The sequence below is a fragment of the Pseudopipra pipra genome, chromosome 5, assembly GCF_036250125.1.
Source record: "Pseudopipra pipra isolate bDixPip1 chromosome 5, bDixPip1.hap1, whole genome shotgun sequence".
Classification (NCBI taxonomy): Eukaryota; Metazoa; Chordata; class Aves; order Passeriformes; family Pipridae; genus Pseudopipra; species Pseudopipra pipra.
The window spans coordinates 48,082,679-48,099,566 of NC_087553.1; the positions used below are offsets into that span (position 1 = coordinate 48,082,679).

The window sequence follows — 16,888 nt, forward strand, 5'->3', positions numbered from 1 at the left end:
TAGTGATTGATTTCATCTGAGTTGTGGTTGTTTTGTTTTGCTCTTGGTTTCGATTTTCTACCCAAACTGGAAATTTATTCCAGGATGTGATGACTAAAACGTGAAGAAAAAAACCCCTAATACTCTTTTAATTTCCAGAGTTAAACTGAATCATAGTCACATACAAATTTGATTGTTCTGCTACCTTTACCTCACTGTGTACCAGCAGGATATATTTATCAGCAAGAATCTTATTTTCTCCCCAACTCTCCTACACTATACACGGCAAGGTTTTATAAACCCCTTTGTAATGCAGGCTCTGCTGTCATCTGAGTAGTATTTAATTGCATGTGTTCCAATTAGAGTTCAGAATGTTTTTCAAGCACAAAATCACAACTGAATTAATTATTTTAAATGAAGTGTCCAAAGTGTTACTAATTCCTTACTGCTCCTGGAACAACTGGGAACAACAACCCTGGAGCATCCTAGGACATATTTGTTTTTTTCCACAGCTGTGCCATGCTGTGAGCTCACATCTCTTGATCAACTACTAATATAGAGGTATGTTCTCCTCTTCAGTTATTTCTAATAAGCCCACAATTTACAGCAGAATTACATTTTACTGGCTCCAAATGACCTTTCATTGTCGACTGCTTAGAGTGTAATCCCATTTCTATTATTAAGGTTCAAACAGCCTTTCTGAATGACATTCCTAGGTTCCTCCTTCTCCCATTCAACCCATCCGTTGCCCTCTCCTCACAATGATATTATCATAAAATTTACTTGGCACTAAACAATTATTTTTGTAATCTACTGCCTTTTATATTACAATTTTACTCAATTACCAAATATTTAAGTCATTACAAAATGTTAGTTCTTGTTCTCTGGTAACTTGAATTGCAAATTAAATTATTAACTCTTAATTATCTCTCAGTATCAAATGGTCCTGCTCCTCACCCGATAAACTTACCCTTGTAACAAAACAGATGTTAGCTTTCTCTGAGAGTATTTATCTCAGTTATTTTATTAAAAATATTGATGTCATCTCTTTTATGATAATACTGATGGGAGTTAGAGGCTGAATGCATTTTTTGGAAACATACCAGTTACACCATAAAGGAAATGGTCAGTATTACCAAAAACACTGAAGATCTTATTTCTTGCTGCAAACAAAAATTTAAGGATAATGAATAGCAATGATTTTAGTGTTCCTTAAGGCATGTTGTGAATTCTTGCAATAAGATAGCAGAGAGCAAACATAACCAGTACAGTATTGAGCAAATACAAATATTCTGAAATATCAAAAATTGATATTTCTTAGCTGAGACAAATGAGTTCTGATATCTCTGTGTAATCTAAAGACATTTATTTTGCTTCACCCAAAATTGTTCAACTAAGTCAAGGCAAGGACACGTCAGCTTGTCAGCTTTACCGCAGCTGTCATTTCCACCCCCCCACCCCGCTTTTGCAGTCAAGAAGTTAAAGAAAAAATCTATAGGGACAGGCTGTTCATTAATTGTGCACACAAGCACACATATAAATCCCTTTAAGGAATATTAGCTTTAAAAGTAAACTTTGTCACCCAAAATTGTTGGATCCCAAAATATAATATATGCAGAGAGAGATTTGAGCGGTCTTTGCAAAAAGCCGCAGGCTACAAAAGCTGGGGAAAGAACCTCAGTTTAAGAAGTAAATGAGATATCATCAGTGTGGAGCGTCCTGCCCAAGCAAGAGTCCACACCCTGATCTCATCAAACCTGTGCAAAAGACCAATTGTGCTTTATCTCTCCCTTTGTGTTTCCTGGATCCTGTGCATTCTGTAAACCCGAATACCTTTTTTCCCCTTGTAATTCCCCCAAGATAAAATGGGGTTTCCCCTATGATGTATGTGTTAAAACCTCAGATTTGTTAACCTGGGTTTTCCCCTTTTACTTCATCCCTGTAAAAGCCCCTAGTTGTAATAGAATGAATATGCAAACCCCCTGTTGAATATGTAGACCCTAAATCCGTTAAATATGAACTTGTGAGTCCAATAAAGGATTCCAGTTTCTTGCCCCCAAGCTGGGATCATCTTAGCTTATTGACCTCCACATAAAATGGCTCATGAAGTATGCAACAATAATTATTCATCAGACATATCAGATGTCTGATGACTTAAGTCTATTCATTTAAAAATAAATTGACATTAACACACACTAAACACAGGGGAAATTAACTTTCTGTAGTACTGTTTTTGTTGTCACATGACCCTACAGAGTCATTGCCTTGTAGGCCTTAAAAATGGGTATTTCCACCTTTGCCTTCAGCTTTCTATCCTGTTTGACAAAAAAACAAACTGATAAACTAATTCATATACTGGATATGCTGGATAACAACATTTGTTGGCCACAAACTTAATTTCCCTACAGTACTCTGGTAATTTGTAAGATTTCTACATTTCTCTGCCACTTTGAGCTTATTTGTGATCAACTCTGATCTTTGAGGAATACTTTGAAATCAGTTCCAAGTTATTTAAATGCTTATACTTTAAAAATATATCCCATCAAACCAGATTTATCAGGCTGTACCAAGGCAACCTTTTGTTTCTGAGCATATCAATACATATCATTGTTAATATAAGCATTTAGTCAGCACAGAATTTATGTGCTATTCGTGGGGAGTAAATGTGGTGGCCCAAATACAACATAAGTATGTCCGAGTGCGTATTTGCAGTCAAGTCTTAACCTTCATCAAGGAATTTTGCCAAAACAGACTCACTTTCCAAGCAAAGGTCTGATCAACTGTTGAATGCATAGCCATCCCTGCAGCCTTGTTTTAGCCATTACTAGTGGATCAGGACATCTTTCTGCTTCAATATATTCCCTGTTTCATTTCAGGGAATGAAAATCAAAACTCATATTTGTTGCTACCTAAATAGTACACCAGATTTCTCAAGAGTCCTTACAATAGAGGCATGCAAAATGCAGGACAAAACAACATCTGCTTTCCCTGCTTTACTTATTAATATTTTCAAGTTGGTTTTTGTAGGAACAAAACAATAAAAATGCATACATATATATATATATATATATACAAATCTCTCAAATATATACAGATATGTACACTTTCATAAGCATTTAATGCAATACTCTCTACTCCTTAGAGTGGTTTATGCCTCTTTTGTTTTCCTTGCCTCTTTCTCAGTGCTTTAATGCAATCCTCTGTGTCTGAGCACCAGACTTCAAATGAGACAACTATTCAAAACATGCACAGACAAAATAAGTGGTTTCCTTAGTAATGGGGACTATGTGAAAGCCTCTGAATCAGCTCCTCCTCCAGTAAGTCATTATGTACATGATCCTTTTTACCCAAACTTACTGATGTAAATATAGCTTTATATTTAAAGATAAATACGTAACGTGCACCCATGGTTTTTGGTAGTCAAATGACAGATGAAAGGGAAAATGTTTACTGCATTCTTAAATACATTGTTTGGACTTTAATCAGTAAGGATGTTGTATGTTCCAGTGGCCTTTCAATTAATTTTCTAGATCTGCAACTTGAAAAAAATAAAATTGTCAACTAAACTACTAAGAACTTCATTTTGGTACCCATTACAGTGCAATAGTTTAGTGTACTTGATTTAAACTATCATTAGGTAACTATATTCTGAACACACACTGCACTTATTCATGCTGCTTCTTGTCATCACCAAGATAAATTCATGCTATTGGTGGCATGGGAAAATAACTCTGATGCTTCTCCTAGCCTCAGAGTAAAAGTAACTAAAAGCAGTTTTTAGTTCTAATATTTAACTTAGTGACTCTCAAGTTTTCTAAACAGCCAATATAGCTCTTGTGCACATAGTTATGAAAACCACGTAATCTAGAATTGCTATTGTACTCCATCCACTTTTAATACTAAACCACAATAAAATGTAACAAAAATAGTCTGTTTAGTTTAATCAAAAAAGGAAAGAAATTCAGGTCCAAAGTTCTGCCCCTGAGAAACACATGGAGACTTGCCATATATATATGCCATATATTGTGACAAGTGTGACATTATCAGGGATAAATTACGTGGCTAAATTTTAAAAAAATTGAGAAGGACATTTCCTCTCACTGATCATGTACTATTTGCCACACCACACAATGTCAACAGAAAAAGGATAAACCTGTTTCACATAAAACATCAGTTAATATTCCATAGAAAGGAAAATAGATATGAGCAAAGAAATTGAAAAAATCCTCTCTATAAGGACAAGAAGATCAAGACTCATCACCACCCATAAGAATTACAACAAATCACTGTCAGGATGAAAATTCTAGGCCTTATATTCAAATCAGTACTGACACTGTTTCCTTCATCAGCCTTAATTACAGATTAGCTCAAAGAGCCATGACACTAACAGATATATCCCATGCACATTCTAGGTCCCATGAATAGCGAGCAGATCCTTAAGAAATCAATAAGAGCATCTCAGCCCTAAAGGTCTACTATTGAGAAGATCCCAGTAAGTCATAACTTAATTACTCGCTACAAAAACACTACAAAACCTGAGACGTCACCACTAGACATAAACTTACTGAGATGAAATGAATTTTTAAATTAAATATATACACCGAGATTGAAAATTGCTTTACAGATATCTCATCTACCCAATCCAGTTCCATATAAACATTCTCTAGCTGTTTTTCACTACTGCATCTTCATTAAGAGTCCCACGTGACATAGGGAGGCTGTGGTTGCTATGTGTGACTCATATGAAGACTTCCAGCCTTCAGCACATGCTGATATGGTGGGGATTATTGCCTATTAAAATAGGGTCAAGGATGAAAATTAGAAGAACTCAGATATCACTCTGTGTTGGATTCAGTAGATATAAAACATGTTAAGATTTTTCAGACCTTAAACCACTCCTGAGGAAGGCTGACTATAGCTCTGGGACCTATAATGAGGAAAGAGAATATAGCTCTTGCCTGGGATCTCGTACTTTCTGTTTTATAGAACACAGTTGCTAAATGAACAGGCAAATTTGCTGAACTATGCAAAATCTCCTTGATCACCAAGATGAGCTCATCACCACTGCTTTCATCAACCCCATCACAGAGCTGATTGAATTTGCCTGTACTATAAGGCTCTTTTTACTATGCAGTTCCAGATTTTGCTAACTCATATGGCACCTAGAACCTACCTAGCTTTTAATAAAGTAAGTGGGGCTTTGTGTAGATGTGAAGTGTTCCTTATGTGACATTCTTTACAGATTCATGGCTTAGATTTATTTCACTCTGCTTTAGGAAACCATGCTATCTTATCAACACTAACTCTTAGATCTGATAAAAGAAACTTGGTAGCAGGTTAAATAATCTGCGCATAACACTCCATTATGAAGAACAACTGTAGAAATTTGAATTCATTGTTGGCAACAAGCCTTTCATCTTCAAAAAAGACAAAAAACGGGCTAGAAATATCGCTTTTGCTTATCATTGAAAAATGATTAAATTTTGGAGGGATACAAATTAATAAAAATTACTCCTTGTCTGTATTGAATCATAACCCTTATAGGAAAATGTCAATAGTCTGGCCATAATATCTAAAAATGTGCATGACAATGTCAGATTGATGACATTGCACTGAAAATGCTGGCAGAATGGGGTTACATGAAGTGATGGCTCTTTTTTCTCTCTTCCAGGCAAATCACACAATGATAACTGGCTATTATTAATAAATCAATTAAAAAGTTAACTGATGACACCAAAAAGCAGATTTCTTTGAATCTGAGCAATCCTGGACCTTCACTCAGAAAGGAATACCTCCTCACATCCCACATGGAAGATACACTAAGGGTGTGCTTTGCAGAACTGGTGAGAATTAATCTGTCAAACAAATACCAGCTCATGTCTTTTTTTACTCTAAGGGATACAAGAAGAAAGCGAGAAAAGCCACCACTGAACCCTCCTTCTTGTAGGCATGGTGCCTCAGAAACCAGGATAAGGACACGTGTAGTCATATGTGATAAAGCTACTCAAAAAGTGTTGTTTCTTTTACACATGGGAATAATCTGTTTGGATACACACTTAAATTTCTTAATTGCCAATTTCTGACATAAAGTGTGTCATCTAAGAATTTAAATCAAATAGTTGAGTTTTTTTATTTTAACTGCATAGTATTTATTACAGTCCTTAATTACACTTGCTGCATTCTAAATGCAGCTGTGGTCTCAGAGCCTAAAAACACTAGAAATGGTCACAGTTAATACCCTGAACCACAACAAGCCTACAGGTCACAGCATCAAGCCTGACAGAGTTCAAGAAGCATTTGGATGATACGCTCAGGCACATGGTGTGACTCTTGGGGATGGTCCTGTGCAGGGCTAAGAGTTGGACTCAATGATCCTTGTGGGTCCCTTCCAACTCAGTATATTCTGTGATATTAAGGCCCAAGGATGCTCCACCTTTCTATATAAAGAAAAAAGGCAAAAAGTTTTGAAATCCTCTTCAAATTTTGAGAAAAATGCAAACACAGAACCACTGTATTTTAATAACTAAGGTTTGTATGCAGTGTTTATTGTCCATTACAAACAACTAATTAATTAGTTTATTTCACGTGCACTCAGTAATCAGATAAAATGCATGCTAAATAAATTGCAGGAGTTAGTCTACATTAATTTCATCATCTCTCTATCAGTCTGAGAGAATTTTTTTATATCCTGTAACCTATTAAGCTATATATATATGATTCTGATAAAATAGATTACATTGCTATTTTAAAACCACCAAGCACCATAGTGAAATCAGCAGGAAAATAGTTTAATGAACTTTAATAATCATAATTGTATTGGTTAGAATAGATACTTTTCTCCTGCAGACAGTTTGGAAAAAAAATTACTCTTTTGCATTACCTAAATTACAAAATTCAATTATTTCACTTTTTTGTATGAAACATAACTTTATTATCATATAATAACATTTTAACTAATATGTAAATGTATGCCTATCAAGGAGGCACTTTAATTGTGTATATAGTCTATCATAAGAACTGACTTTCTTCATGCAAGTATACTTTAGCTGACTTAATTATCTATCCCTCTAATTACACAGTCCATACCAATCAACCAAAATGAAGCACTTCTGTAATCTTAATTTCACATGTCAAATCATTGAATATGTTTTTGCATGATTCTCACGTTAATTAGAAAGCCAGATTTTGAATGAATGACAGTGAGTACGTGAGGCAGTTAGGGGCAAAACCCAAGAAAGCTTTCATGTAAGGGCAATGCTAGTCCCCACCTATTCCCCTTCCCCCAGATCTTCTGTTTCTCCACTGGCTAAGAGAAATGATATTTATTTGGCTTTAACAGAACATTTTTGTATTTTCAACTTTTCCTAAAATTTTGGAAATTTTCTTTTCTCTTACTCCAACCATTATCCCACCTGTAGCACAGGTTAATACCTTTTGGCGGGATAGGTAGGACATGGCTGAGATCACGAAGGATTACCATTTTTCTTGTGGGGGCTAGCATGGCAAGAAGTCTTACTTTTCTGGCTTTGGGTTGTGCTTACTTAACACATCCTGAGCATTATCCCATCCGGCACGGGACATTAGGTTGTGCAGCAGGGAATGATCATAGGTTCACTTTGGGAAGTTTACGGTGGGTTGTATTTGCAGCTCATGGTGGTGAACATTACATACTAAGAGAGGCCCCGTTTTGTGGGAGCAAAGGAGAAACAAGGTTTCACCAGTGAGCCCTGAGGCTACAGAAAGGTGACATGACATGTTTCTGACTTGAGGGGTTCCCTATCCCAAACTAAGGCAAGAAGACCTGAAAGGTGGGTTAGCTCCAATTTTTTCTTATAAATCTTTAACTCATATTAGAAAAAAATGGAATGCCCATAAAAAGAGAATGGGAGAATATCAAAGGGCCCCTTGGCTACTTACCCTCATCTAGAGTAGCTCACATATTTGCACACACCTGTCACTTAAATGCTATTATTTCAATTGTCAGGCAGTCCAACTCAGTTGTATGAGTGAAAAATGAATGGCACACATCTTTAAAAAAAATTAAACCTTTGTTCACTGTACTTAGTTTAAATGCAGTATTTCAAAATTTGTGGCAGAAGGAAAATGCTGCTTTATTACAGAAACAGTGTAAATACCAGTGAGTCTAATAGGAGTGGTTTTGCTCTAACCAGTTATAACAACCTGAAATTTATTCGGGAAGTTGGCATTAATTTAATTCACTTTCCATAATAAGTGTTTTCATGAAGAGTAAAATAATTTTCTTACAGAATAAAACTGAAAACAATGCAGTCCCAAGGTCTCAGACTCAAAGCGAATCGAGATGAAATGTAGTATTCATAAAATAGCAACCATATTATAATAGAATTCTGTTGCTATTGCTGTTGCAAAAAGTACTCTAATTTACACCATTTGCTAATCTTCACAAATTTTTCTTATTATTAATAGACAGAACTGTAAGCCTTTCTTCAAAGTAGATGAGTGTGAAATGAGAACCACATCTCACTTCAGTCCACTAGAGGGTGGCCTGCCTCGGTCAGGGCTGTGGGACTGAATTCACACAAGAGATTCAACATTTTCTTTTCTTTGACCTGTTGATAACCAATTCTTTGTTCTTCATTATTGTTCATCTTCTATTATAAAGTAATTTCATTTATATAAATAGTATTTATAATTAAAAAAATCTCAACATTTTCCTAACAATATCTATCTCATTTATTGTTTTGTATATCTGGAAGAAGGGATGATGATAATCACAAATTATTTTACAATTTTTAAAACCTTCATAGTTTGTATACTCTTTGTTCATGGACACAGAAAATGGGGAAAAAATGAATTCTTCACCAAAGAGCATGGCATAAAGAGAGAAAGAAGGAAGAAAGGGAAGAACAAATCTGTGCAGCCTATTGTTTATATAATTGGATGGCCATAAAAGAGAGACTCAAGTGGACAGAGACTGAAAGTAACTGACTTTATTTAACCAACTCCTTTCTCAGTTTGTTCTGAATTTTTATTCCTCAGGAAGATGTATTATTGCTCTTACTTTCTACTCATAAATACAGGCAGCAAAATGTAACATTTGACAAATTTTTGAAAGGGTGTAGTCTGTAAAATCTTTTCCTGTCTTACGCTTAAAAAAAGCACCAAAACTGGCAGTGAAGCACAGCATGTTTTTCCTGAGTGGTTTCAACATAGAGTGTCTTGTGAACTACGGCAGCCTTTGCAGAACTTCAGTGATCTCTAATAAGTTGTTCTGAGTACAGATAACACCATTAAAAAAAAAAAAAAAAAAAAAAAAGGGGGAAAAAAAACACAAAAAAAAACAAACGGGGGGGGTGGGGAGGAGGAAATTTGGACCTCCCAATCTGTTCTGTACAAACACAAAGCATGCCCTGTAGCTCCCACTAATCGGAAGAGATATCTGGAAGCGTGCACAGGCTGGTTTCGTGTATTCGTATCCGAAGCAGCAGTGTCACGTCTCAGACAGCTTCCCACGGCCATCCCGGCTGGCGCAGCCGCGCGTATTACGCGGCATCTGGGCACGGCGGAGCATCGGCTCCTCTCTGGGGAGGGGAAGGGGCTCAGTTATTAATGACCGCTGACAGGCAGCACCATGTCAGTGTGACAATCGAGCGGCTGAACGATGCACCACTAACCACCACGGAAACAAGGAGAAATAAGAGCAGCTAGCGAGCATCTCTCTTCCCCCACACACTTTCTCTTTCCACTGGATTGCGAGCCTCAGAGAGCCAGGCAGCAACAGCGCTCTGGCAAAGGCAAGGCATCTCAGCTGGCAGCACAGAGTGTCTCTCATTTTGTAGGATATCAATAGATACATCTTTGTATTATATAGACCGCTAGACAGCGATTCACACCCATACATACATGTATGCACATCTATTCAGACTCTGGCATTAATACAAGTATGTGGCTACCTGAACTAAGGATTCCAAATTACTGAGATGCAAGAACTGCTCCAGCTCTGAAACTATTCCTATTATAGGGTAAGTTTCTCTTTATTTTCAATTTTACCCTGACTTTTATCTTAACTTGTGGACTCTTTCTTCTTTCTTCTTTTTGTAAAGTTATTTTATTCGCATATTTTCACATTTTAATTTCTGAACAGAAATGCAAATGCAATTTGCTTTCTATGTCAGAGAGAATCTAAATATAATTGCAGTAGTATCAGATTAGTGCATTTGTTAGCTTGAAATAAATAAAACAAGACACAGGACAGCCTCCTTTCTTCTCTTCAGTGCTAGAATTAAGGGAAATGCTGTTTATGTCAGGACCTAAAAACCACTGAGGAGTGAGGTTGAATGAGCATATCACAAACAGTTATTGAATTTCTGCCAGGCTACATCTTAAGGATTGTGGCAAATGACTTCGCTTGAAAACATCCCCTTTCCAGTCAGGAGGGACAGTGTGAATGTCTGATTACTGATGCAGCTGGAACAGACCGTAAGGTAAAAAGGATCACATTAAGCAGAAGAGTTCTAATCTTCTTTGGTAATTAACAGGATCTCAGCAGGGTGCCTCTAAAGTATATTTACACGTAAGAACACTGTTCAGATGCATCAGTACAAAAGCTGTGCCTGGTGTAGTATAGAAAGGCTCAGAATTATTTGTCTTTGCTTTCCATGTCTTTGTTTTCACATGTCTAGCTGGAGTTTTTGCCCAGCACTGCTGTTGAGAAAGAGAACCAAACACAGGGGCATAGAGGAGGAAGCAAATACAGGGGGCTAGAAAAAAAATCAGTGATTTTCTATTTAGCCAATTTAATCAACATAAAATTTCATGCTAGCACTACTGTTGCCTAATGTTTTTATGCGTGTGTATGTCATTTCTTTCATGCAGTATAAGAGTACCTTAGTATCCCTTCAGATAAAAAACACATTCAGTAAAGTCCATCAGCATGGATCTGAGATTCATGCATCAGTGAAAGAGAGATATATTACTTTACACCATAAAAAAAGACAGGTTAGCTATCTAATGCATGCTTCAAAGTGAAAAAATACAGCCTGCATCTTCCTGTATGCTTTTGTTTGCTTTTTAGAGCGCTATATCTGTACTAAAACTACCTCAGTACATAGAGTATTTCTCCCACCTCTTTTTCTCCCCTCAGCCCCCTCACTCCTGTACAGTCTGGAAAACATCATAAAGAATTTGTTCCTTTGCAGCAAAGCAATTATTTGCTTGTAATTTTAGAGTTACTGTGTTTTGAGAAACTAACATTGTGAAACAACCATCAACAGATAGTCCACTAGCTTTAAGTCTGCCACCTTTCCAAAAACGTCAGGCGACGGGTAGCTTAACAATATGTTTGGTAAGAAGTCAATTAATTCAGGTGACCTTTGTAAATGGTGACAATAAAGCAGCTCTGACAATGTGCCACAGCATTCGGCATTCCCTCCGGAAAATGAATGAGCTTAAGAAGAGGTTTTCTTTTCAGAGTACAAAATGAAAGGTATGGAAGCATTAGCTCCTGCTATTGGCAAGCTTCCTTCTTCTATTTCAGATTGGTCTATGGAATCTCTTTAAAGCAAGCTGGCTTATTTTATATGAAACACTATCTCTGGTCTAATTAAGTGTCCCAGTTTCATTCACATTACATGTGCATTTTATTTGTTAAAACAAGAATTTCAAGGTCCTGGATTGCATTTTTACAGAATGTGCTATACAATATATAGAGAAAACCTGATTCTGATCTCTTCATGCTATGTGCAAAGGACTACTCAGAGGAAACTTTTTCTGCACACCATGGTACCTGCTCAGCTTTTCTGAATCTTTATCCTTATCCATTTAAAATGTAAAAAATAAGTAAATATGAGTAATTTTACACTAATACATATTGGGTTTTGCCACATGTACTCTAGTGTGTTACTTTAAAATATTACATAGATATGCCAAAGAGTTTCAGAAAAATGTGGCCATTTCAATCATACACGTACAGAGAAAATATGCTGTAGATGCAGTGTCTCAGGACACAGCAAAGACATTCTTAAAATGTATAGTGACTGTATTTTGGTTAATACTCCCTCAAAGCTCCTGTAATAATGTTGTAGTGTCAGACAACGACTGGCTGATGTTGTTATGGTAACCCCCAAAGTCCCGCCTCTCAGGGTGGCAGCTCTGAGCATGACATCAGAGCATGCCTGTTTGGAGTACCCTGAAGTGGGGGAGTATTTCATTTTTGCACCACAGTTATACCAGATCAATCAGGCAATGTTGCTAACGTGTATTGTAGATCAAAAATATTGTGTATAATCTTTGCTAATTGATCAAGATTGAGCAGCTTATGAAAATACTCAAGTCCTGCAAATCACTTGTGATCACTTGTCCCTTTACACTAGGGAGCAAAACTAAGTGTTTGCAAGTGAGAGCAAACCATTTAGCAGTGTTGGAACCACTTGCTTTGACTCTCACCTCTAACCTTTATCATATTACTAATTATTCTACAAGCAACCCAAGAGCTTTGCTGCTTAGCGACAATCACTCTAACTAAAGGTAGGCTGGTATCTAATAGCTAAGTTTTAGAACATCAAAACAATAGAAAGAAGTGGTAGAAAGCAAAGAGTTTTTCAAGGCAAGCTCCATCCAATTTCTGAAAGAAAAGTCACCACAGAGAAAAACGAAACCTTTTTGCGCTATAGGTACATCAACATTTTAGTTAATTGATATATCCTTTCTTCAGATAGTACTGTTGAAAGTTAAAGGAAAACAAAACTCTAGAGAGACCTACTGCCAGAAACTATCTTAACAAACCCTTCCCTGTCAAATTCCACAAACTCTAATTAATATCAAGTAGCAAAAACTGACAATGAAAAACTAAATTCACATGTAGCGCTAAAGGAACTATTTGCTGAAGACCAAAGAATGGATAACTTCTAAAGTTTTTCTGAAGATCAAAATTCAGACAGCTTATAAAAAATTTTTTTAACAGAAAAAGCCTTCTACAAGCCTTCATACTACTTTTAAAAGAATATTAATTCTCATTCTAACACCACAACAAGGAATTAAAATACTTTACTGAAAGGAAAATGCCAGTACAATTTGAGAAGAAACAGTAGTGACAGATGTCATTAGAAAGGTCATTAAACACATTAGTATTAAGAGAAAAATCAATACTTCTCATTACAACTGTAATGTAACTGTAAAAAGGAGTTACTGTACCTTTTACTTATTCAACTGACTAGTCCACAAACTGTTAAAAGCTGTTGTTGGGAAATGGCATAGTTCATAAAGAACTTATTTAAACAAACAGTATGACCTTCAGTATTATACATAAAATCTATAAATTATTTCATCAATGTTTCCACAATAAATTGATATCCTCAGCTGATCTGAACTGATAAAAGTTTATATCCAACATGGATGTCAGTAACATAATTCCACTTTGGTTTCTTTGTGGAGCAGCTGAATGTGACACCTGGTGAGAAAGAACATTTCCATGAGGACAAAATACAAATTATTTTCACAAATTTCCTTGATCCAATTACCCTCTCCCAATAGGATTTCCTATTATTTATACATGGAAGATAGTGCTGCATAATCAATTAACCAGAATACAAGCTACAGACATGCTCTCAACCCTAGCACTCCCAAACCTGTTACTGGTTTTCTGCAAAGCAAAACCAAATGCAGACATTGAAATGAAGGGAACTATTAATTTTATAAACACAAATTTATACAGTATATCCTTGAAACAATTATCCTTCATTTAGAAATATTTCTTTTTAACAAAATATTTATCTCAATACAACTCTCCCTCTTTCATCTTGGCCACAAGCAGCAACACTCTAATTCAAAGAAAATAAGATCTCTATTCCCATTATTACTATTCAGTTGCCCAATTTCTGGAATTCATTAAAATATCTACCCCAAATTTAATGATAGTTTAGCTCTACTGACCTCTGTATTAGAGCAGAAAAGAATTTTTGCCTCTCTTCTGCTCTCAACTCCCACAGACTCAGTCAAACTGGGAAATGCTTTTTGACAACATTGGCACAAAAGAAATCATTTAGCAGTTCTCCTTCCTGCATAAGCATCTGTATTTAGAGGTAAACACTGCAAAGCTGGATAAAATGCTACAGGGAATATTTTTTAAAATGTCTACTGATTATTAGTATTACCCCAAGAGTCTTTTACTAGAGGTTTCTTGTTATGCAAATAGCAACCAGTCTGCCAGGAAATACTTTGAAGTCTCTATAACATTTGGTATAAAAAAGGTAAAATTCTTAAGTTTAGCTGTACCAAAAATCCCTGGAAATCCAACTATCAGTATGAAAAAAAAAAAAAAGAAAAAATATTTTTTATACAATTCTCTGTCTAGGGATTAGACCATTTCAGAAATCATCTACTGGATAAATTACAGAATAATAAACCAGAATAAACATGGGATAATAAAACAAACAACAAAGAGCAAAGTTGTGCATTGAGGCATTTTAAAAATCATTGTAGTATTCTATCCTATAGTATTCTGTTATACCATCATCCTGGATCAGAGAAGATGACTCTCCAAATAGTCTTTACAAAGGCAACACAATAGTCAGACATTACTAGGCCTTTTCTATGTGGTCTTGAGAGGTTAAAGGTAGCCACATTGGTTACATTTGTCATCATGGTGTTAAAACAAAAAGTCATCCTTATTTGAGATTGCATGAGAAATATATCCCTGATTTGGGAGGCATTTAAATAAGTGGAAATATGGAACTAGTTCCCCGAACAAGGATAAACACAAATGTCTTTTACTTCTCTTTTAGAATAGTAGCACATCTCTGATGAAAACAGAGATATATAGTCACTATTTATATTGTATTTATGTGATTTATTCTGTACCTAAAGACCTAATAAAATTTTTCATCATGTCAGGAATATTTTTTATGTGGAAATAGAAACTTTTCTCAAAGATTTTAGCAAGTGTCATAGTAGTTGTAAATAGAAAGACAAGAGAGAGACATTTGTTTCTTCACCCCAAGCTCATTCCTGTTGCCAAATTCTCTCAAGTCAATGAACTTCCTCTCCCCTCTGGTAAGCAGCTTTCTCTAGAAATCATGTGAAGCATCAGCAATTTCTGCAGATGACACTTAACAGTGAGTTAATTCACCAAAGTACAGTACAGTGCAGTGCAGTGTTTCCACCAAAGTGCAAAATTACCTGCTGAGCTCCCCACATCAGCCATCTCCGTGTTCTATGCCACAGAAGGAGCAGAGAGGCAGGAGAACTCACCCTGGCTAAGGTTTACATGGGAGCTGAGCCTTCCAGAAAAGCCTCTTTTCTGTGTAACAACAGCTCCAAACCCACTGCACAATACTAAAATGCTCTCTTTTATGTGCCCCATACAGAAATCAGGCAGTGCTGTAAAAATTCTTCCTCGCTCGGCACTGCGAAAGGATGTTTCTGAAACAATACAATCAATTTATGAAGTACAATATTTTCTGTTATCAAATTCTAAACAAATAAAAAAAGTCTTTCAGTATGAAAAATAAAATTACAGTCAAGTGGTGCTTCATTACCACTGTAGCTTGAGGGACATTATCTGCACAACTCCTATTTAATATCACTTTATAACAAAACAGAATTACTTAGTTATCCTCCAAGCATAATACTAAAAGATCACCCTAGATATATTCAGTCTGTGACACCATTTTGAAGATATATGTCTTCTTACACAAGATACACCATGTTAACTTTCAAAAAAGACAGCTGAGACTGTACAGCCGCTATTTCAGTGACACTCTCAGAATACAGTAATTTAACTACTTAGTTCATTTTAATTTGTTTGACCAGTTAGTTGCTGCTAAGCCCAAATAAAGGGCTACAACTCAACAGTACTTGAGAAAAATGCAATGATTAATGATCATTATACCAGTTTATAGAGGTATCCTTATGAGGTAAGAGAAGACAAAATGAGGCAATTGCAAATATAATGATCTGTTAAGCTAGAAATGTTTGTCTGAATAGCAATTTCATCCAGCATGTATAATTTAGGTGACATACTCTTCTGAATGGTGCTTTGATATAGATTATCCAGGCATCAATATTGTGCCAGACAAACATATTTTCAGTCATTTCATTTTTACTGTGCAGTAAGAGACAAAAAGGATATTCAGCACGCTACTCCACAGTTAGACTCCAAACTCTAAGCTCCAAAAACACATAAGGAAAAGAAAGTACTTTGTCCTTCAAAAGCATCAGCCAAACCGCTGAACTCTATCTTTCCTGGGAAGAAAGAAGAGCCAGTCAATCTGAGGAACTGCACAGAACTATTCCTATATTTTTCACTTGATGATTTGCATATTGGGACACACATTATACAAACACTACACTCACTCTGATAGGAAGCAATCACCTGGGATATTAGTGCACAGAGTCATTTTAATGCAAATAATTTACCTCTATATTTCAGTAGGGTTATCTATGAAACAGTTTGGGTTTAAACCTAAACTTGCTATGAAGAACCCATGGTTCAGAACAAGTCCTAGTACACTTGGACCACATCCTCATCACTGCTCCATTTCAGTAGTAGTCAGGAGAGAAAATGCATTTCTGTTCACACTAGTACAGATGTTTCCATGCCTCTAAAGAGTAATAAAAACCAAATACCAGTTTTCATTCTGTAGCTGGTACACTTTCATTTTATAAAACACATTCTGTTACTACTAACTACAATAAAAAAAAGTGTATTAAAATAACTTTTAGATATAAATAAAATAAAATCTGATCAAGTACAAATCACACAAGATCTATAATTTTGCCAAAGATTCTAAAACATAAATTGCCTTCTCTTGTATCTCTAAAGCTCATGATAGTGTGTATTGCTGGTGATTTCTGACATGTTCAACCAGACTGGATCAAAACCATTGTGGGAGCCTCACTGAAATTGTTATCTTTTATTCCTTCTTGATTTTTT

The 16,888-nt window shown here is 35.9% G+C and overlaps 2 protein-coding genes across 6 annotated transcripts in view; one reads left to right on the top strand and one right to left on the bottom strand.

Moving 5' to 3' along the window:
- IMMP2L (inner mitochondrial membrane peptidase subunit 2) overlaps positions 1–16,888 on the bottom strand; it is a 414,978-nt gene that overhangs the window by 205,501 nt on the left and 192,589 nt on the right. Inside the window, exon 4 of one of the 5 annotated variants that reach the window (XM_064655973.1) lies at positions 9,434–9,539. The exons of the other annotated variants lie outside the window; for them this stretch is intronic. Coding sequence (XP_064512043.1) covers positions 9,449–9,539 — 91 coding nt within the window. The 3' untranslated portion in view covers positions 9,434–9,448. Of the gene's footprint in view, positions 1–9,433; positions 9,540–16,888 lie in introns of those variants that run through there. 5 annotated transcript variants of the gene reach the window in all.
- The window catches only part of LRRN3 (leucine rich repeat neuronal 3), a 34,167-nt gene continuing 26,804 nt past the window's right edge, over positions 9,526–16,888 (top strand). Inside the window, exon 1 of the mRNA XM_064655969.1 lies at positions 9,526–9,980. The gene's annotated coding sequence lies outside the window, so the exon portion shown is untranslated. The remainder of the gene's footprint in view (positions 9,981–16,888) is intronic.